The sequence below is a fragment of the Podarcis tiliguerta genome, assembly GCF_965153285.1.
Source record: "Podarcis tiliguerta genome assembly, chromosome: 3".
Classification (NCBI taxonomy): Eukaryota; Metazoa; Chordata; class Lepidosauria; order Squamata; family Lacertidae; genus Podarcis; species Podarcis tiliguerta.
Genome location: NC_139536.1, coordinates 12,346,539 through 12,368,540, shown reverse-complemented (window position 1 = coordinate 12,368,540; position 22,002 = coordinate 12,346,539). Strand labels below are relative to the sequence as shown.

Genomic DNA, 22,002 nt, shown 5'->3' with positions numbered 1-22,002 from the left:
TACAGAGGAACAACTGCAAATCACACTGGAGTGTTGTTTGTGGTGGTGGGAGGGTGTGGTTGGGTGAGTGCTTGCTGTTTGGTTTTCGTATCTATATTTTAGGTGTTGTGATTCATATAGGAATTGTTCAGCTTGGTTGTGTATTTTTTTATGTTTTATCAATTGCATATGACTACTTTTATTATTTTTGAATTACGGTGCTTGAGGAGATTCTTGAGAGTCCCATGGACTGCAAGAAGATCAAAACGATCCATTCTGAAGGAAATCAGCCCTGAGCGCTCACTGGAAGGACAGAACCTGAAGCTGAGGCTCCAATACTTTGGCCACCTCACGAGAAGAGAAGACTCCCTGGAAAAGACCCTGATGTTGGAAAAGATTGAGGGCACATGGATAAGGAGACGACAGATGACGAGATGGTTGGACAGTGTTCTAGAAGTTACCAACATGAGTTTGACCAAACTGAGGGAGGCAGTGGAAGACAGGAGTGCCTGGCGTGCTCTGGTCCATGGGGTCACGAAGAGTCGGACTCAACTAAACGACTAAACCACCACCACCACAACTTTTATTATGTTGCAGTTAGGCATTCCCCCCCCCCCCATGTTGTAAGCTACCCTGAGCATGGTTTGAAATGTGGGAAAGCAGCATACAAATGAAATCATGCGTGCTCCCCTGCAACCACACATTTCAGGAGAAGATCCACAGTGGTGGGCAAACTGTCTGAGAAGGCAGGTCCTTAATCAGAGGAAGCCCTGGGTCCCCCACAACACTTTGAAAATTGCTGACTTCCTTGATATATCACCGAAGTTCTAATAGTATTTATTGAATCTGTGACAAGCCATGTTACTCTTGCCAGACGTTAGCCATTTCCATTAGTATGGGGTACTGGTTAAGCTGCAAGTATGTCCTTCTTTACAAACTGGGATAATGTCTTTCTCACTGGTTACCCTCCTGTTTCTCCTTCAGCGTCTAGTTATATTACTGGAAGTTTAAATAGCTTTTGAAACTAAGCAGAAAGGAAGAAAGTAAAAAAGCATTGAAAGCTTCCAGGTTTTGAAAACACGGTTCATGCATAGTTCAAAGCCAAACCATGGGTTGCTGCTAATACGTGAGCATGCAAGTTCCTAGAGAGACCGCGGCCATTTTGCTCTTCCTCCAGTCCTGCTGCTGTTGCTGCGAGCTAAACAATGGTTTGGCTTACCGTATTTTTCGCTCCATAAGACGCACTTTTTTCCTCTTAAAAAGTAATAGTGCGTCTTATGGAGCGAATGGCGCTGCGCAGAGAGGGAGAACTGCGCAGAATCCCTTCAGTGACGCGCCTGTCCTGTGAAGCCGGAGGAGGAACAGAAGGGACTCCTTCTGTTCCTCCTCCGGCTTCGCGGTGACATGCCTGTCCTAGAAGGCATAGAAGGGTCTCCTTCTGTTCCTTCTCCAGCTTCGCTGAAGGGGCGCTGCGCAGTTCTCCCTCTCAGAGAGGGAGAACTGCGCAGCGCCCCTTCAGCTACGTGCCGTCCTGGCTTCTGCCTTAGCCCTGCGCAGCCTCTTCAGGCAGGGGGAGCCTTCATCCCACTACCCTGAAGCCAGAACAGCCACACGGTGCCCCAGAAGCCAGATCCCTCTTGCTGTTCTGGCTTCTGGGATTCAGAATAATTTTTTCTTGTTTTCCTCCTCCCAAAGCTAGGTGCGCCTTATGGTCTGGTGCGTCTTTTGGAGCGAAAAATATGGTATATACAATGGTTTGGCTTGTCTGAATCTGGGCTTCTGGTTTGTCTGCTCCAGACAAACCACAAGCTATAAGCCGAAGGAAAAAACCTTGGTTATAAGCCTTGGTTATTGTCTGGAGCAGAAGAAACCACAAGCCTGCTCAGCCAAACCATGGCTTAGCTCACAGCAGTGCAGCAGACACAGGACCAGAGGAAGAGCAAAGTGGCTGCAATCTTCTCTGCAGGTGTCCACATAATTTGGGCTTAGGGTTGTATGTTTGATCCCTCTCTACGTAAAAAGAATTTGTTTTTGGAAAACCAAGTCTCTTGTAACTTATGTAGGACAGTTCCCTGAGGCTGCCTGGACATTTCCCCCTGTTACTTCTACCAAGGTTGTTAATTATCATAATTTCATAAAAAGAACATCTGCAGAGTGATGCCTTCCTGAATGCTCAAGGTGAGTTGTGATAAAAGCAAAAATATCTCGAGAGAGACCATTAGAATGAAATTCAAAATAGGTAAAATATTAACATTAGCAAATGCTAACAGGAAAAAACCCCAACCTTTGCCACACCAAACAGGGCTTATAACTAGGGTTTTAAAAGAAATTCAGTTTATCTGAGTTGTTTTCTTAGGGTTCATCAGAAGTCATTGCAATAAGACTGAGAAAGGCAAGAATGATACAAATACACAATAAAATATGGCAAAGGACTTTAAGACTAGCAGCAGATACACATATCACGTTTGAGAAACTCTGGACTGATAAATGCATTTCTGTTTTAAGGCATTTCAGAATTTCTCCTTTCCTGTAAGCTGGAAGAGGGGGGAAATCAAACTGCGTCAAGCAGCATTACTCCTGCACCCTCCGTGCGTAATATAGAAAGGAAACCCCAGCAGAATCCATGCTAATAACATTATCTTCTTCTTTTTTTAAGGAAAATGAGAGATTGATATTAGGAGAGAATCAAGCAGCCATTTCAAGCAGAAGGAGATGGGTGGGGAGAGAGAGAGAGAGAGAGTTCTATGCTAATTAAGAATATACTTGACTCAATTACAAAATCATGTCAAGTTCCCTAGAGACAGAGATTGCTGATAAAGACCCTTTGAAAGCAGGGAAATTAGACTGAATGTGTGTTCGACAAGCCTCTGCTTCAAAGAGGAAAACTTCCCCAAGGAAATCCTTGCCAGGTTCTTTGGATACAACCCAGAACTGGTATACACCAGGCAGAAGTGCAATTCTGTGGCCGCCTGTTCATCAGAAAGCCTCGTGGATTTAATTGGGCTTACTCCCAGGTTAGTGTTTACACAATTGCAGCCTGAGAGGAAACCCCTGTTTTTAGAAGAAAGCCCTAGAGCAGAAATAGTCGATGTAGTTCTTTCCAGATGTTGCAGGACCACAGATCCTATCAACCTAGACTATTCTCCCTGCTGGCTGGGCCTGATCAAAGCTGAAGGTCAACAACATCTGGAAGGTACCACGTTGGTTAAACCTGCCGAGGGCACATGCGGAATTCCAGCACCGAAGTTCAAAAAGTCCATACGTGAGTTTAGCTCTACAGAGGGGGGAAGACAGCTTCATATATTACACAGCAATATGAAACACAGTAAGTTTCCTTGCCAACGAAGGTCCGTATAGTAAAAGCTATGGTTTTCCCAGTAGTGATGTATGGAAGTGAGAGCTGGACCATAAAGAAGGCTGATGCCGAAGAATTGATGCTTTTGAATTCTGGTGCTGGAGGAGACTCTTGAGAGTCCCATAGACCGCAAGAAGATCAAACCTATCCATTCTGAAGGAAATCAGCCCTGAGTGCTCACTGGAAGGACAGATCCTGAAGCTGAGGCTCCAATACTTTGGCCACCTCATGAGAAGAGAAGACTCCCTGGAAAAGACCCTGATGTTGGGAAAGATGGAGGGCACAAGGAGAAGGGGACGACAGAGGACAAGATGGTTGGATAGTGTTCTTGAAGCTACCAGCATGAGTTTGACCAAACTGCGGGTGGCAGTGGAAGACAGAAGTGCCCGGCGTGCTCTGGTCCATGGGGTCACGAAGAGTCGGACACGACTAAACGACTAAACAACAACAACAAGTTATTTTATGTCAGGTTCTGAGTGATCACTGCCACCGACTTTTTGTCCACCCTCTCCTGCCAGTTCCTGCTGATACCTACCCCTTTTGGAAAGCCAAGGGCATGGGTGATCTGCAGCCAAAGACTGGACAAGCCTGGGCATCTGAGCTGTAACCTTCCTTAAGCAATAATTCCAAGCAATCTTCATGACCGCCTAGGACTGCAGAGTAGACAGGGCTCACTTTGCCTTCGGCAATGCCACAAAGCCGGTCAGTAACGGGTACGAGCAAGCGTAGTATACTAAGGATATGAAAAGTGCTTGTTATTGCTACAGGTTTCAGTGCAAGAGCAAAATCTTTCCAGCAACCCAACTTAACCACCTTTAATGTTACATAAATATTAAAACAGTGATTCCAGGGTTTAAAACGGGTTGATCCTTAATGGATAGCGGAGGGGAGGCTCACACATTTGTAAATTACTTTAAAATATAGCGTTGAAATTAAAATGCAGTTAAATCTTGGTTTACATAGATTTGAAGCACAATCCAAACCTAAGATCTACCTGGATGAGAGACTTTGCATTCAGCAGATTTGCTGGCTGAGTCAAGGCTCAGCCAGGGCTGTGCCAGCACATGTCCCTAATGCCAGTTCAGCCAGAGATCCACTGATATAAGCCCCGCACCTCAGCTCAAGTGGGGTTCTGGCCTCTGAGCCAGTGGAACTTCCTACCCCTGGAACTTCTGATCGGAAAACCCAAGAGGCTCAATGGTTTAGACCACAGCGCCACCCGCATCCCCACATTCGAATCCCTGCGACGGAGTAAGCTCCCGTTGCTCTGTCCCAGCTCCTGCCAACCTAGCAGTTTGAAAGCACGCCAGTGCAAATAGATAAATAGGTACCACTGCGGCAGGGAGGTAAACGGCGTTTCCGTGCGCTCTGGTTTCCAGCACAGTGTTCCATTGCGCCAAAAGCGGTTTAATCCCGCTGGCCACATGACCCGGAAAGCTGTCTGCAGACAAACGCCAGCTCCTTCGGCCTGAAAAGCTGGATGAGCACCGCAGCCCCATAGTCGCCTTTGACTGGACTTAACCGTCCAGGAGTCCTTTACCTTCTTACCCCTGGAGTACAAGGTAAGTCTAGTGACAACTTTGTTTCCTTGAAAATTGTAGCAGCTTCTTCTAGAACCTACTTGCTGTGCCCCATTTCTGCTGCAGCGTGGATAGGTAACTGCCACTCATCTTCATTGCAGTACAGGTTTGGATCTGCTCCGCTGGATAACAACAGCTCCGCGCATTCGTCATTGCCCTCCTGCGCAGCGATGAATAACGGAGTAGCCCGATCCTTGGCTTTACAGTTGACGTTTGCTCCTGATAGGCAACAGAGAACCCAGTAATTAATGAATAAGAGAGGTGGTTAAAGCCCAGCGCTCTGCACCTTGCAAACATTCCTGCCGTTCAATAGGACCGCTGTAAATTACCTTTACTGCGTATGCTTGCTATGCACGCTCAGGGAGTTATGAAGTACACAGTAGGGTCAAACTAACGGCCCATCTGGTCTTGCCTCTGAATGCACTGAAAGCATGTATGCGACAACGACCGTGAGAGTTCTGGTAGCACAAGGATGGAAGCCTGAAGAAACCCCAACTAAAGAATCATGGCAAGAAAAATTGACGGACTATGCAGAACTGGCAAAACTGACATACAAGCTACGGATAACTGTGACTTTAAGGATGAATGGGAACCCTTTACAAAGTATCTGAAGATGCAACAAAGCGAACTGGACTCCTTGACTGGCTTTGAATAAACATTCACAAACTTTTTATCGATAACAATCAGCTAAATAGTTTAAGGATGTATACAACTTTGTAACATGCAGAAAACAGCAGTCTCAGAGAAACCAAAGACTGGAACTGAGGGAAGTCGGGGGGCGGGGGCGGGTGGGTTTTGTGTGGGAGCGGGGGAGGGAGGAAAAATGGGGGGGGGAGAACAAGGATGATATGTTTTTGGATAATATGTCTTGTTGTAATTGTGAATAAAAAAAACTAAAAAAAAATGAATGCTCAAAAGCAGACTATGACATTAACAAATATCCCCTCAATATCTGATCACTGCCTACAAATGTGGAAGTTTCATTACAACTTCCCCGGCCCTTCAGTCATCACCAGGGGCCCGTCTCTGTGTGCCTCCTTTGAGAGAGGGACAGAAGATGGCAATGCAATAACGAGTCCCCCCCCCCCCGAAGTGGTTCTCCATTTGTGGAATGCTCTCCCAAGGGAAAAACACCTGGCATCAACATGGTCAGCTTTCAGACACCAGCTTTAAGACTACCCTTCTTGCCCAAGCTTCTTAACGTTGAATTGCACCTTGAAATGACTCTGGCCTTTACTATGGTACTCATTTTCTCATGGGGAGGGGTTGGATCTGTTCTTTCTAGAGTATTATTGGTCATATGGGTTTTTTTAGGAATTTGGTCTTATATTTCTTGTTCTTTAAGATAGTAGTCAACATCGTGTTACACATGTCAGTCCATCAGTGCCCAGATTTCTCCCTCTGCAATACAGTGGTGCCTCGCAAGACGAAATTAATCCATTCCACGAGTCTCTTCATCTTGCGGTTTTTTCATCTTGCGAAGCACGGCTATTAGCGTCTTAGCAGCTATTAGTGGCTATTAACGGCTTAGCGGCTTAGCGGCTATTAACGGCTTAGTGGCTTTAAGAAAAAGGAAAAAAACTCGCAAGAACTCACAAGACGTTTCGTCTTGCGAAGCAAGCCCATAGGGAAATTCGTCTTGCGGAACGACTCAAAAAACTGAAAACTCTTTCGTCTAGCGAGTTTTTCGTCTTGCGAGGCATTCGTCTTGCGGGGTACCACTGTAGAATACTCTTCTATTCTCAACTCTTCTCTTCTCTTCTCCTCTTATCACTTGCCCCCTAAACCTGTTCTGGGGGGGGTTACCCCAAATCCTCCAGAGCAGATTTGGGGATGATGCAGACATGCACAGGTGAGGAGAAAAGGGATACCTGGTTACACTATAGCTAATCCTTGCATTAGTGCAATGTTTTAGTTAAATGCCGTCATTATTTTTTAAACCATTTTGCATTTTAAAGGTAAAGGGACCCCTGACCATTAGGTCCAGTTGTGACCGACTCTGGGGTTGCGGCGCTCATCTCACTTTATTGGCCGAAGGAGACGGCGTACAGCTTCCGGGTCATGTGGCCAGCATCTGGTGAACCAGTCGCTTCTGGCGAACCAGAGCTGCGCACAGAAATGCTGTATACCTTCCCGCCAGAGCGGTACCTATTTATCTACTTGCACTTAGGGGTGCTTTCGAACTGCTAGGTGGGCAGGAGCAGGAACCGAGCAACGGGAGCTCACCCCGTCGCGGGGATTCGAACCACCGACCTTCTGATCAGCAAGTCCTAGGCTCTGTGGTTTAACCCACAGCGCCACCCGCATCCCTAGTTTTGCATTTTATGGAGATGTAAATCTATTACTTTTCTTTTTATAATGCAACAAAATAACAACAAATCCCTCCATAAATTTCTTTTAAATCTTTTAAAAGCTATCTAAGCTACAGGTCTCTGCTACTACCTGCAGCAGGTACTCTAACCCTGAGCCACAGCTCTTCTCCTTGAAACATTCACTTTGTTAATAAGCCACTATTGAACAATAGCAATACTGTTATTCACCCCCCCCAGCTTACACGAAGGAAATCTGCTGAAAGACAGCAGCTTCACAGAAACAGAAAAGGGTTACCGTATGATATAAGTATCCTTAAACTTTCCAGCTTCCCATACTGTGCAGCAACAAATAAAGGGGTGATCCCAAAATCATCCACACATTCTTTTTCGGCTCCTTTGTCGAGGAGTAATTTCAATATCTCCGGGTAGTTCTGAAAGTGGGTAAAAAAAGGAGTTCGTTGTTGTTAAAAACAGAGCGAGTTCTTGACGTGTATTTGCATTGAGTACCGTGCCGTTGTTCGTGGTTCCCAGCGCTTAGTAGTGTCTCCCTCCCTCGACCACTCTGTACGTTCCGAAAATAGGGATGTAGGAGAAATTTAGTTCAGTACATATTTAAAGCCTACTCTGTCAAAGTCATGGGATTCTGCAAGGCCCAGCCCAGAACGTCCGCTGCTCTAGCAGTTCAGAGAGCATTCTGTGCCAAAGAACTTGGGAGGTTGGCTTGGGCAGGAAACTGCAGACGATAAAACTCTCCAAGCTTGTATTTTACCTTTTAAATACTGAAACTCCTCTGCCTGTTGTTTGAGGAGCCCCAGTGCATCGGGACAAAAGAATTATTTCAAGCAAATTAATGTTCAACAACAGATTTATCACCCATGTTCTGCCTGATCATTTCTTAAAACACGTGTAATACTTTAAATATTTTAACATGCTCGCTGTGTTTAACGCTCGGCACAATTCCTGCCGTATTCAGAACGATCATTTGCATTTAAACTGACTTTTCTGCACCCGGCTGTCATAAATCACCAAAAGGAACGGCATGCAAAGACTACACAAAGCTGCCATTTTAAGAGAGAGAGGGAGAAAGAGTAAAACTTTATTTATATGGAAATGAAATTATGGATTTATAGATTACCTGAAAAGCAGCTTGGTGCAGAGAATTCCATTCAGACCAACAGTGGGGACCATTAAGATTTGCTCCTTGTTGAAGGAGAAGCTTTATCACATCAACGTGTCCATTTTGAACAGCTATAAACAGAGGGTTAAAAACCATTATTCTTATCAGCTGCACCACATACGTTCATCTTAATCAACACCATCATCAGAATGCTGTTTTCCATCCGCTACTGAAGTCAGAATTAATTCTCTTAAGTAGTCGTGCAGCACTGCACAACCCTCAACTTCTCTGCATAAAAAGGAAATGTAAAAAAAAAAAATCATTTCCAAGAGATGTCTGCTTTGGAGGCAAAAGATTTGCAACTTCCTAGGCAGCCAGTGAACTGTACATTATCAGCTTTCATCGTATGGTGAAGACACACCTCTTTACCCCGGCCTTTTGACATTTGAAATATGTACCGTATTTTTCCGTGTATAACACGCCCCCCTGTATAAGATGCCCCCTATTTTGGGGGAGAAAATGGGGAGAGGTTGCCCCTGTGTATAAGACTACCCCCCTTTTTAGCATTATTTTTTAGTAAAATAAACCTAGTCTTATACACGGAAAAATACAGTATATTTAAGACTCACTCTGGCTGTGCATGTTATCTGTTTTTAATGTTGTGTTTTACACTGGCAATCCACCCTGGGACCTTGTGGTGAAGGGTAGGTAATAAATACAGAAACAACAAGAATAACAATGACAGAAGAACAACAACAACATGGAAGTGTTGAGCTCAACATATTTCCTTCACCATCCTCCTCTCTGTTGATTTGCAAGCCCCCTCCATAGAGGCTGGCCCCTCTCACTGTCCTCGGAGCTTGCTTACCAGTAACCTCCTCTGGCTGATATCCAGACAGACCAGGGAGATTTTGATAGGCAACATTTTCCCAAGTGTGGGTAAAATGCACAACCCCTCCCTCCTGCTTCTGCAGGGGAAAGAAAATAAGTCAGAAATCTATTTACATGATGTTTATTTCTGACATTACAGCACTAGAGAAAAACACGTCCATTCAGTTCAGTTCTTCTAGCAAGTCAGATAAACTTCCTGAACATGCGCACACAGAAGGTTTCAAGTTACACTCGTCACAAAGACTTATCCAGCCTGTGAACGTCCTGGGAAACTCTTCTTTCCCACAGATAGGCGCATCATGTGATGTCAACAGTCTGTGTGTCTGCAGCAGTGATGTTTCCATATACTGACACTCTTGTGCACAAGGATGAGATCAGAACCTTTTGCTATCACTTTTAAAACAATCTGTTCCACTTTACCTCCGAACTCGGGAAACTGTGGTTTGTTTGAGCAGGCCAGGGTCTGAAACCACAGCTTGATCCTGGTTTTCTTCCAACAAACCACAGTTCCTCACGTTCAGGTGTAATGGGAAATAGTGCTTAATTTTAAAGTGGAAACAAAAGCTTTTGGTTCCTTCTTTGTGGCTATGCAGTGCCGGATTTACGTATAAAGTAAACAAGCTATAGCTTAGGGCCCCACTCTCTTGGGGCCCCCCAAAAAAATTTAAAGGGAAAAAAACTGGACGTACATTTCCAAAATATAAAATAAAAAACAAATAAAATAAAACCTACATACAGCAACAGTGTTTTGTGTTGTGTACGCTCCTATGATGTAAGTAATGGGCCGCGCCTTGTTGCCAGCTCCCTAAAATATCACTGGTTTGCTCATTTCCATATATAGGGTGCCTGCATTCTGCATGTGCAACTGGCTTTAGATACCTATTAGGTCCATAAATTAGCATATAGCATATATTCAACACACACAAAATGACAATTTGTTGCTGACAAAGGACAGCTGGAAATATAAAGGGCCCCATTACCTTCACTAGCTTAGGGCCTTATCAAACCTAAATCTGGCCCTGTGGCTATGTAAGGAAGAGGGAAGGGAAACGGGCAAGCCGGAGGCTCGGGCAGTAAGACGAAACCATGGTTTCCTGTTACAGCCCAACTGGTCCATCATCCTCTGCTTCTGTGGCCCATGGAGGAGATGAAGGTGGTGGAACCTGAGAGCTGACAGGTGTTTTGGGGACCTCCGGTCCTTGGTCAGGAGTGCCCAGATGTGATGGTTCCTCAGGCTCACGGACAGCCTTGACTGGAGGGTCCTGTTCCCCCTGCTGCTCATCTGAGGAGACCTCAGGTTCAAGGTCTGAGCAGGGCTAACCCCTGGTGCATAACTGTCATTTCCTAATTTTGACGAAATTAAAAGACACCTGCTTCTTGGGAGAAAACCAATGACAAACCTAGACAGCATCTTAAAAAGCAGAGACATCACCTTGCCAACAAAGGTCCGTATAGTTAAAGCTATGGTTTTCCCAGTAGTGATGTATGGAAGTGAGAGCTGGACCATAAAGAAGGCTGATCGCCGAAGAATTGATGCTTTTGAATTATGGTGCTGGAGGAGACTCTTGAGAGTCCCATGGACTGCAAGAAGACCAAACCTATCCATTCTGAAGGAAATCAGCCCTGAGTGCTCACTGGAAGGACAGATCCTGAAGCTGCGGCTCCAATACTTTGGCCACCTCATGAGAAGAGAAGACTCCCTGGAAAAGACCCTGGTGTTGGGAAAGATGGAGGGCACAAGGAGAAGGGGACGACAGAGGACGAGATGGTTGGACAGTGTTCTCGAAGCTACCAGCATGAGTCTGACCAAACTGCGGGAGGCAGTGAAACACAGGAGTGCCTGGCATGCTCTGGTCCATGGGGTCACGAAGAATCGGACACGGCTAAATGACTAAACAACAATTTTGACCACTGCTGGATTTTAACAACCACAAAGCTGAAGAAGGGGCACGTCATCATCTTATCTCTCTCAGCAGATTCCCCATCTCCATGAGAAGAAATGTGATCGCTTTTCCTTTGCTCCCAGGGGACTTTGGAAACATCAGAGTCGTGTCCAATCATTTTCCGCGGCTTCATCGGCAGCTTAAGCCTACCTTTTACAGATGGCAGACACAATGACAGTCTCTCCTGTAACATTTTTTTTTTTTTAATAGAATATGTAAACCTGGCTTGGGGAGCGATTTCTTTAACATTTTACTTCAGTAGTCCTTCGCTCCCGAGAGAAATCAAAAAGTCGGTCTGAAAAGGCCACAGGTAAGTAATAAAAATAAAAATCAATGTGTGTCTGGCAGCACTGTAAACTAAAACTTCAAGGTGGGGGGGGGGTAGGAAAGCTGTGATAAATAACATGAAAGAAATTGTGGGTTATGCCCTTCCAACTGCAGCATTAACTGTGCTATTAGGTTTTGTGAAATACTGTGTTAAATCGGAATTCTAGGAATAGGACGAAAACTTATTGATAGCAGCAAGGATGATGGGGGGGCGGGGGAGAGATGTAATTCTAAGAGTGGTCAAACAATAAATAACATTAACAGAGCAGAGCATTAGAAGTATAGCATAAATCATATAATACAATTAACAAGTCATCAGCCAAACAATTACAATCTGTAAACCACTATTAACAAACCAGCAACTTAAAAAACAAGCTAAATATCACAATTACAGTGTTAAGCCATACTATAGGGTTAACAAATCAAAAAAGCATCTATAAAACAAAAGAGCAACTAAAATGTAAGTTTAACACTGCTCAGTTTATGCACGTACATTTCTCTCCCCCTGCATGACTCATAATTTTTCACTCTGTTCCCTTCATCAAAATACACATGCCCATCCATCGTAGGGGATGACCCTGATCTCACAGAAATACCTACAACAGAGCCATAATTTAAAATCATTAGTTGTTAAGTTAACTCTGCCCTTCCAACAAGTGTTTAATGCAATCAACAACAACAGCATTATTGTTTTTTAGCAAAATTCAGTGTTATTCGTGAATAAAGCAATTTCCTTTAATTGAGTGTGGAAATATAGAAGACAGAAAGATGGAGCGTTAATCTATGTAGCTCAGTATTTTCTATTGCGACAGGCAGTGGCTCTTTCTCAGTCATACCTGAGGACACCTGGGACTGAACCTTCTGAATAATAATAATAATAATAATAATAATAGAATGCAAAACATGTGCGCCGTCACTGAGTTACAGCCCTCCAGTCGCAAAGCTAGTTTCCTACTGGAAATAACGGCAATCTTTCGTTTCTTTTTTAAAAAAGAACAGATGGCCTTAAGACCAAAAAGTACTGAGAGAGGACAGAAGAGAGGAGGGGAACAAAATGTCTATTCTGGTTTTTCTTCCGTGAAAATTAACTGAACAGGGTTGCCAACCCAGCACCCGTGGGTGCCATATTGCCCATGAAAACTTCCAGGAGCCTTTAAAAGTTTAAAAGGCACAAGGAGATAGGAGAATAATATATTAAGGGTGGAATAACAAATAAAGTGAATAACGCAACAATAACAAAAATAATAGTAGGTAAAGAAGATCGCACACAGGTGGAGGGAAGTACTGGGCTGTGGGGGAGGGAGGTGAAGAGATTAATTGAAATTGTTAAAGATTGGTATAGGATTTAAGAGATTTAAATTTTCATAAAGATTCTATAAGGAAAGCAGAAAGCAGCAAGAAATATCAAGTAAAGGTATCGGAGAGGAGATCAGTGTAAATGAAAACATGAGACTTATGGTCTTGTTACATATGATTTTATTTTGGAGTTGTCTGTTTATTTTGGAGTTTGTTGGAAAGAATGTATAACATGTGAATAAAATAATAAAGGATGATTTTTTTTATAAAAAAAGGAAGTGTCCCTTGGCAGGAACGGCAAACTCTGAGCTTTTGTTTTAAAATAAGTCAGTCTCTAGTAAGCATAACCTTGCCATGGGTGGTTGTCTCTCTAAGTTTGTGTTCTGCCAAATCTTCCCCATGCCGCCATTTTGTGTTTTCGCCTGTCTCTTCCACGGCAGCCATTTTGTGACCGGCGCCCCAGCACTCCCTCCAAATTCTGCCACAGACTCACACAACTACCCCTCTGGAAATAAAACATGATACTGCACGCAGATTGAAGGCACTGCATATTTTTTTGTAACCCTGAATGAATTTTATAATTACTAATGCACATTCTTGTTAAAGACAGGTACTTCAACGGAACAGTCTCTGTGGAGGTATTTATTTGAAATAAAGGAAGGAAGGAAACTCAGAACACGCCACCTTTCTAAGCTTTTGCTTCTCTGATTCTTGAAATCTCACAGAACTGCCAAGCAGATTTCTTCTCCCTATTAAGCCAAGAATTTGCCTTGACTGTTCTCAACTTCCTCAGTGGACTTGACTCTTTTCATTGATCTATTAACTCTGCCAGCTTACAACCCAAAATCAGAAAATTAGAGAGTCAGAAATTCTTTGAAAACAGAATAGCAGCTGAGACATGAAAACAAAACAAAAATCAAACAACAAAGCCAAGAATAGCAAAGAGACGTGAAGCAGGATTTGCAGTGGCGCTCAAAAAGGAGTTTCTCCTAGGTCAACTGAAAGCCTGTGGCTTTTGCCTTGGTTTTTCACCAGAGCAGCAAATTTGAAAAAGAGGTTTCTCTTTCCAACAGACATCTGTTGAGCCTTTTGAGAATATGCATACAAACCATTTTTCCGAAATACATGGTGTTCTCTTTTTCTTGGCCATACTTTATAGCCAAATAACACCATCACATTTTTTTAAAAAACCGAGCATTAATAAAGATTGATCTGGGGAGGAAGGTGTTTCTTTGTTTTCTGTAATCTTAAGACAGAAAATGAAAAGGTGCATTTTGGTTTCTTTCGGTCTTTGATTCAGTTAACTGTATTTCGACACCAATTAGCGATTGAAAATAAAAAGTTCTTATGAGAGTTCATCAACGCTTTAGTGCAATTTTCACCTAATATACACATTTTTCTATGCAATTTTCCCTCACATGCACATTTTTTGCAAACCAACAGATGAAATTTTTGTATGTTATTTTCATGCACACTGTACCACAGTATATTCATTTCCATACACCTTACTCAGCCAGAAACCTGAATTGCAAAATTCGGAGTTGTACAAATGTATTAACTTCACCACTGCCACCAAGTGAATCTCTTTCTTCTATTGCCACCTCCACTAAACAGCCCTTTAACCTTTTGGACTTCAACTGACCCAACTACTGAGCTATGACCCCTCTCCAGAATAATAACATAGGTGGCACTTTCTTGGTGAGCACTCAACAAAGGGACTTCCTGATTCAGGAACTAGGGACATTATACTTTGAAGCTGAGATACAACAAGCTGTTGTGAAGATAGGAAAAACTCTCACTACTGACACTTCTTCCAGTGATCCAGAAGACTATGAGGAAGGTCTAAGGCAGTGATGGCCAAACTTAGGCCTCCAGCTGTTTTGGGACTACAACACCCATCATCCCTAGCTAACAGGACCAATGGTCAGGGATGATGGGAATTGTAGTCCCAAAACAGCTGAAGGGCCAAGTTTGGCCATCAGTGGTCTAAGGCTACTAGCCATAATGACTATGTCCCAGCTCTGTTGTCGACTGTCTGGGAATTACAAGTGGATAGAGAGCTGTTGTGGCCAGGTATTGCTCACAGGCTTCTTGTTGTTATCTGGTTGGCCACTGTTAGAACACCAAGTTGGAGTACACAGACCACTGGCCTGATCCTACAGCCTCTTCTGTTTGTACCAGAGCCAGATGCAAAATAGTGGCTCAAGAATTTGTTGCCTACCACAACCCCTGTCTTATGCACTGGGAAGACCTGCTTATAAAACACTATCTGAATTACAACAGTCGCGATTCCAATAGCCAAACTCAGGTGGGAGGGAAAGCCTTTAAGTTGCTACTACAACTGGGAGCCAGTTACATTTATTGATCTACTACAAATTACCCAGAGATCCAGCAGCAGGTTCAAATCTATCATCAGTCTAGCTCTATCAGGTTGTAGAGGTTTTGGCTGGCTTGGGTAGCAGGCCCAAAATTTGTGGTAGCCGCTGATCCTGAATCTCCCTCAACTTGGAAGACGAGTGAGTCTCATGACCAAAGGGCTGTTCATGGCCAGAAACCTTCTGGCTTCAGTAATAATAATAAAATTTTATTTATATCCCGCCCTCCCCAGCCAAAGCCGGGCTCAGAGCACAGTACAGTAGCACCTCGGCTTACGTTACCCTCGGGTAACGTAAACTTTGGGTTGCAAAAGTGGCAACCCCGGAGGTGTTTCGCCACATGCGCAAAAGCGGTCCCTCCAGTCAGTGGCGTAGCGTGGGGGTGCAGGGGGGGCGGCCGCACCGGGCGCAACATCTGGGGGTTAGGGTTAGGGGGCGCAAATCCACGGGTTAGGGGGTGCAAATTACTTGCCTTGCCCCGGGTGCTGACAACCCACGCTACGCCACTGCCTCCGGTTGCAGAAACCTTGGGATCCTACCAGAGCTCCGGAACGGATCCCATCCATAACCGGAGGTACCACTGTACCTCTGAAGCCTGGCATGAGGTCAGAAATGAGACCCCACATATTTTTCTCCCTTTGCATTTCCCACAAATGTATGCGATGAGCTAAGAAAGCGCAACTGCATTTGTGGACCCTTGCCGCTCCTAGCACTAATGCTTAAAACATTTTCTTCCTATTTAGAATCATTTCTTCAGCAACATGTAAAGAAGAAAAGATTACTGAAGAAACGGACATGCGTAGATACTCCAGTTTACACAGCAGACCCAACGGAGAGCATTGTCAACAAACCACATAAAAAAGGGAGTATTTTAGAAGAAAAAAATATTCCTGGGAATACTCCAAAGAGTAGAAAATGTTAAACAGATGCGTTCCAGCCGCAAAGAAAAAAGGCTGTAGATGCCAGAACACCTTGTCTCAGCATGCTATGTTTTCATAAATATGGTTCAGGAAAATGTTACAGTCTGCAAACACAGCTGAACGAGACACTAAAAGGTAAAGGGTAAAGGACCCCTGGATGGTTAAGTCCGGTGAACGGTTGCGGCACTCATCTCACTTTCAGGCCGAGGAAGCCGGCGTTTGTCCGCAGACAGCTTTCCGGGTCATGTGGCCAGCATGACTAAACCGCTTCTGGCACAACGGGAACCTGAGCACATGGAAACGCCATTTACCTTCCCGCCGCAGTCGTACCTATTTATCTACTTGCACTGGTGTGCTTTCGAACTGCTAAGCTGGCACAGAGCACAGACTCCAGGAGCAGGGAACCTTGAGGCCCTCCCAATGTTGAACTCCAGCCCATCAGCCTCAGGCAGACTGACTATGGTCAAGGGTGCACCTGCTTCTGTGAAACATTCTTAGCCACTGAACTCTCAGTCTTCCCAGCGGATTACTCCCCAGTTCTAGCCAACCACTCCTACCAGTCATTTGTATACCAAAATTGTTGCAGTCCATCCCCACCAGCGGTCATATCCCCCAGTTGCAGGATCCATGAATACAGATTGGGGAAAAGGTCGTAGTTTATAGCCCCTCTCCCCACCTCCAGCCCAAGACCCAAACAGCAACTCAGCCCCTAGGAGAATATACCTCCATACAAGCTGCTTCAAAACACTGCAGCATTTTGCCATTCCTTGAGTAACACTGACACCTGCCGGTTCTCCACAAATACTGTCTAATTTTAGCTTAAGTAAATTATTTCAATTATTTTGGGGTCAGGGTATTTTCAGAATGGGGTGTGCTCACCTAAGAATAATGGTGTGCTTGCATCATTAGTAAGCTCATCGGGATCCGCTCCAGATTCTAGAAGAATAGCAACGCACTCCAAACTTCCTCGACTTGCAGAAAGATGCAATGGGCAAGTGCCCTCAAATGTCTTCGATCTTATGTAGCTATCAGAGGGTGCTGGAGACGATATAATAAAATAAAAAAGAGCATTGCAAAATAGCATTAGAAAACAGGAAATCCTTCATTTTGGAGTGGAAGCAGTAGGAGAAGATAAGCTTATATTGGCTTTGATGGGCTGGATGTAAAGGAGCTAGGACAACTGATGACCTTCTCAGCTTCACAAGGCAGGTGATCTACCCCTGAACCACAGCCTTTTCCCAAAGATCTCCTCTGCATGGTTCTGTCAGGGTTTTGTATCTGTGGAGCTCTTTTTGTTTTGTTTATTAACAGTTGCTTATCATTACGATTATGATTTTGGGATTGCAATTTACCGTATTTTTTGCTCTATAAGACGCACCAGACCACAAGATGCACCTAGTTTTTGGAGGAGGAAAACAAGAAAAAAAATATTCTGAATCTCAGAAGCCAGAACAGCAAGAGGGTTTGCTGCACAGTAAAAGCAGCAATCCCTCTTGCTGTTCTGGCTTCTGGGATTGTTGCGCAGCCTGCATTCGCTCCATAAGACGCGCACACATTTCCCCTTACTTTTTAGGAGGGAAAAAGTGAGTCTTATAGAGCAAAAAATACGGTATATCGCAAACTCCTAACTAGCTCTAGCTTTTAAAAGGGTTTTAACAAATTATTACTTTCCTTGGTTCTATTGTGCAAGTTTAAGATGACTGCTAGTTGCGGTTTGTACTTTATGCCGTCTTTTGGGTGAATTTACATAGAAAAGCAGGTCACGCATCAAACAAATAACTAAACCCAATGCAATGTTGGGCATTCCACAAGGCCTCCCTATGCTGAACCCGCAACAAAGCTATTACGGCAAGAGTTGTTCATAAAGAAAAGCGGACTGATCACGTGACTGATCACATAGGAGTTTGACTTGGAAAACCACAGCAGAGGTGAGATTTTAAACCAGGGACTTCATGAATTACCAGTTTCCTACACAGCCATTCTCACCGAGTAAATCCTACTGAATCCAACAGGGTTTACTCCCAGGTTAAATGAGATTAGGATTGAAGCATTAGCTATTATGCTACACCAGCTATCGATTGCTACTGGACATGAATACTGCAAGGCAAAAGGTCCACTGCAAATTTGCCTTTGTTTACTGCTAGTTGGGGAAGGACTGTAGCTCCTGGTTAGAGCTTGTAGGCAGAAGTTCCTGTGTTCCTAAAGCTGGGCAGGGCTGATAAAAAGCTCCTGTCTGATACCAAGGAAACTGCTGCCAATAACTCTAGACAACACTCCACTAGATGCACCAACAATTCAGCTCTGTATAAGGAAGCTTCCTACGTTCCCTCCCTAATTAAGAATGCACAGCCCATAATTTGTGTAGCATTTACCAGTAGGAGATGCCAGATACATTGTAGATTCTGAATTTCTGGACTCCAGCACAGTGGACCCTCCGGATATGAACTTAATTCGTCCCAGGGGTCCGTACTTACCCCGTAAAGTCTGTATCCACAGGCGCCGCTTCTGCGCACATGCGCAGCGCAATAGTGCGCTTCTGCACATGTGCGCACAGCGAAACCCGGAAGTATACACTTCTGGGTTTGCCGTGTTCGCAACCCAAAATTACGTTACCCAAAGGTATCATAACCCGAGGTACCACTGTACTACTCCGGGCCCTAAGGAAGTTAGATTAGCCTCAACCAGAGCCAGGGCCTTCTAAACACTGGCTCCAGTCTGGTGGAATGCTCTGTCTCTTGAGGCCAGGGCCCTGCGGGATCTGATTTCTTTCCACAGGGCCTGTAAGACAGAGTTGTTCCACCTGGCCTTTGGCTCAGAATCTGTTTGATTCCCTCCCCTTTTTCTTTTTCTTTTTCCTTTTTCCTCCTATGATGAGATTGCTCCCTAATTGTTTTAATGTTGTATCTTAATCTTTTAAATTGTATTTGAATCAACTTGTTTTTATTATTGGTTGTTAGCCGTCCTGAGCCCGGTCTTGGCTGGGGAGGGCGGGGTATAAATAAATTATTATTATTATTATTATTATTATTATTATTATTATTATTATTATTACTGGAGAACAGTGGATCCTAAGGCACTGTTTTTGTATAGTGTTAAGTTGTGGGCAAACATATCAGACGACACAGTGATTTCTCCAGAGCAGCTCTTTATTGTAAGCTGGACAGACTGAACAGCAAACAGCTCAGCCGGCCTGCTTTTATAGGAGCCGGCTGTCAACATTGTATCAACAACAACCCAGGGTTTCCAGCCTAAAATAACTGACGTGGACCTGAGTGAAAACTATCTACAGTATCCCCCTGCTGGCCCAGGGTGAGAACTTCAGTACATAACATATAAGACCCTGTTTTCTTTACCTGCACGAATTAAGAGCTTCAGACATTCACTTGCGTTGTGAAATGCTGCTTCATGGATTGCCATCCAGCCCCTGTTATCGGGGACATCAACACTATACCCCTGCTTGATAAGCTTCTTCAGTTGCTTGGCATTGCCTTCTCTCGCTGCAAGCCCAACCGCAGAGCACCTGTCGGAGTAGGCTTCCGTGAAATCCATTTGAACAGAATCCTAGCAAAAGAAAATAAGAGAGAAAATGAAAACACACGTTGACAAAGTTAGCGCAGGTCAGGATGTCGACAATACGTTATCTCAGCAAAAAATTACACTTTTTGAAGTAGAAATCTCAAACTTATCCCGTTTATAAACTAATCTGAGGAAAGTGTTTTGAAGCCTGTGTGTTAAAGATATTGCTTTGGATCTCGTTGACATTTGAAGTCTTGCTTCAAAATGCATTGATGGCTGAGAACTGGCATGGACAAACCAGGCCTCAGATGAAAAAGGTGAGTGAAATTCTACAATTATGCTTGACTGACACAAGTTTCAAATGTCTCACGAATTAACATTTTTGTAGGCTTAACAGAAGCTGGAATAGCGTGCAGGACGATGGTGGCCCAGCTACTTCTGTATCTACACAGGGATAGGCTAAAATCTGCCATCTATGCTATGGTAACCTCCAGGATAGATTACCACAATGCATTATAAATGGGGCTGCTTTTTGGACAGTTCAGAAAGTGCAGCTGCTGCAGAATTCAGCAGCCAGGCTGCTCACCAGGGCAAGACAATCTGAGCACCTGAGACAATCTGACTACCTTTTAGTTTCAGGGCTCAATTCAAAGTGCTGGTTTCACCTATAAAACCTTACACGGCTGAGGGAACCTTACATACCTCAAGGAACAACTCTCCCCTGAAATTCTCATCTGAAACCCTCCCAGAGGATGGCAACACAAGAAAGGGCCTTTTCAGTGGTGGAATCCCCATTTGTGGACAGCGCAACCAAAGGAGGTTATCTGACATCATCTTTATCTAGTTTTAGGTGCCAGGCAAAACCTTCCATTTTTATCCAAGTTTTTAGCCGTTACTTTCAAGGGTTTTAAAATATTTGTGTTGTTCAGCTCAGTGGACCTACCCACAGGTAAAACGAGGAGTCTTGTGGTTCTCAAAGACTAAGAAATCTATTATGGCATGAAGTTTTGAAATTTGCAAGATAGTACAGTCTCTTAAGGGTGCCACAAGCCTCATTTTATTGGTTTTGTTGTAAGAAACTAACAGGGCTACTACTCCGGAAATTCTTACTTATAGGTAGGCATGCACCATAACTGCACTGCCACCTCTACTGAGGGCAAAACAACACATTACATTAAGCATGCATAAAATGCCACTTTTATCTTGCAATTAAAGCAGCCAATCCGCAACTGTTGTCAGAGACCATTAACAATAAAATTGTAAATAGCAACCTCTCTCCCCCTTCTGAACATATTAACAACATGTGTGTGATTATATATATATATATATATATATATTGCCCTGACATGCATCACTTTACACTTGTTTACACTGAATTTTACATTTCCCTGTTGGTGAAGGGCTAGAACCACTGCGATATGGTCCTGACTGTGAACTTCCCATAGGCATCTCATTGGCCACAGGTGAGAACAAAGATGCTGGACTAGATGGGCCTGTTAGCTTGATACAGCAGGGCTCCTCTTATAGGCAAAAAGAGGCACTGGCTGCTGACCCCTGACCATTAGGTCCAGTCGTGGCCGACTCTGGGGTCGTGGCGCTTTATTGGCCGAGGGAGCCGGCGTACAGCTTCCGGGTCATGTGGCCAGCATGACTAAGCCGCTTCTGGCGAACCAGAGCAGCGCACGGAAACGCCGTTTACCTTCCCGCAAGAGCGGTACCTATTTATCTACTTGCATTTTTGACATGCTTTCGAACTGCTAGGTTGGCAGGAGCAGGGACCGAGCAACGGGAGCTCACCCAGTCACGGGGATTCGAACTGCCAACGTTCTGATTGGCAAGTCCTAGGCTCTGTGGTTTAACCCACAGTGCCACCTGTGTCCCTGCTGCGCGCATATATATATATATATATATACACACACACACACACATATATGAAATTAATAGATGCACCTTTGTATGTACTATGAATTGACATGATGAAGTTATGTTAGAATACTGCAATTTAAATGTTCTGTGTCTTGGTTTGGTTGGCCCCCTAGAGCTCGTGGTATAGCCGCGGCTGGGAACACTGGTAGCTGCCTTATACCGAGACCAGCGGCCCATATAACTCAGCATGGCTCGCACTGACAGGCAGCGGCGCTTTCCCAGCCCTATTCGGACATGCATCCACCTGCGTGCAAAGCGGATGCCTTTCCACCGCGCTTGCAAGAGGAGGACAAGGGGAAAGGGAGGAGAGCGTTGCAATTTACCGTATGGGTCACCTCTCCTTAAAAGCATCCGCTGCTGACCAGCTGCGTTTCTCTTCAAAGGAAGGAAGGGGGGGAGCAACGGCCTTATGAAGCCCAGCCCTCCGGCATCGCCTCCCCCCCAGCACAGAAAAGGATGCTGGGA

General features: G+C 44.4%; 1 protein-coding gene across 6 annotated transcripts in view; it reads right to left on the bottom strand.

Annotated features, from left to right (window-relative positions):
• The window catches only part of ASB3 (ankyrin repeat and SOCS box containing 3), a 44,910-nt gene that overhangs the window by 6,190 nt on the left and 16,718 nt on the right, over positions 1–22,002 (bottom strand). For 5 of the 6 annotated variants that reach the window (XM_083432669.1, XM_083432668.1, XM_083432672.1 and 2 more), the window contains 6 exons: positions 19,449–19,656; positions 16,975–17,133; positions 8,362–8,474; positions 7,522–7,657; positions 4,956–5,133; positions 3,870–4,067 (listed from right to left, as the gene is read on the bottom strand). In XM_083432669.1, coding sequence (XP_083288795.1) covers positions 3,870–4,067; positions 4,956–5,133; positions 7,522–7,657; positions 8,362–8,474; positions 16,975–17,133; positions 19,449–19,644 — 980 coding nt within the window. In that variant the 5' untranslated portion in view covers positions 19,645–19,656. Of the gene's footprint in view, positions 1–3,869; positions 4,068–4,955; positions 5,134–7,521; positions 7,658–8,361; positions 8,475–16,974; positions 17,134–19,448; positions 19,657–21,860; positions 21,978–22,002 lie in introns of those variants that run through there. The other variant, XM_083432670.1, reaches the window with a different exon arrangement.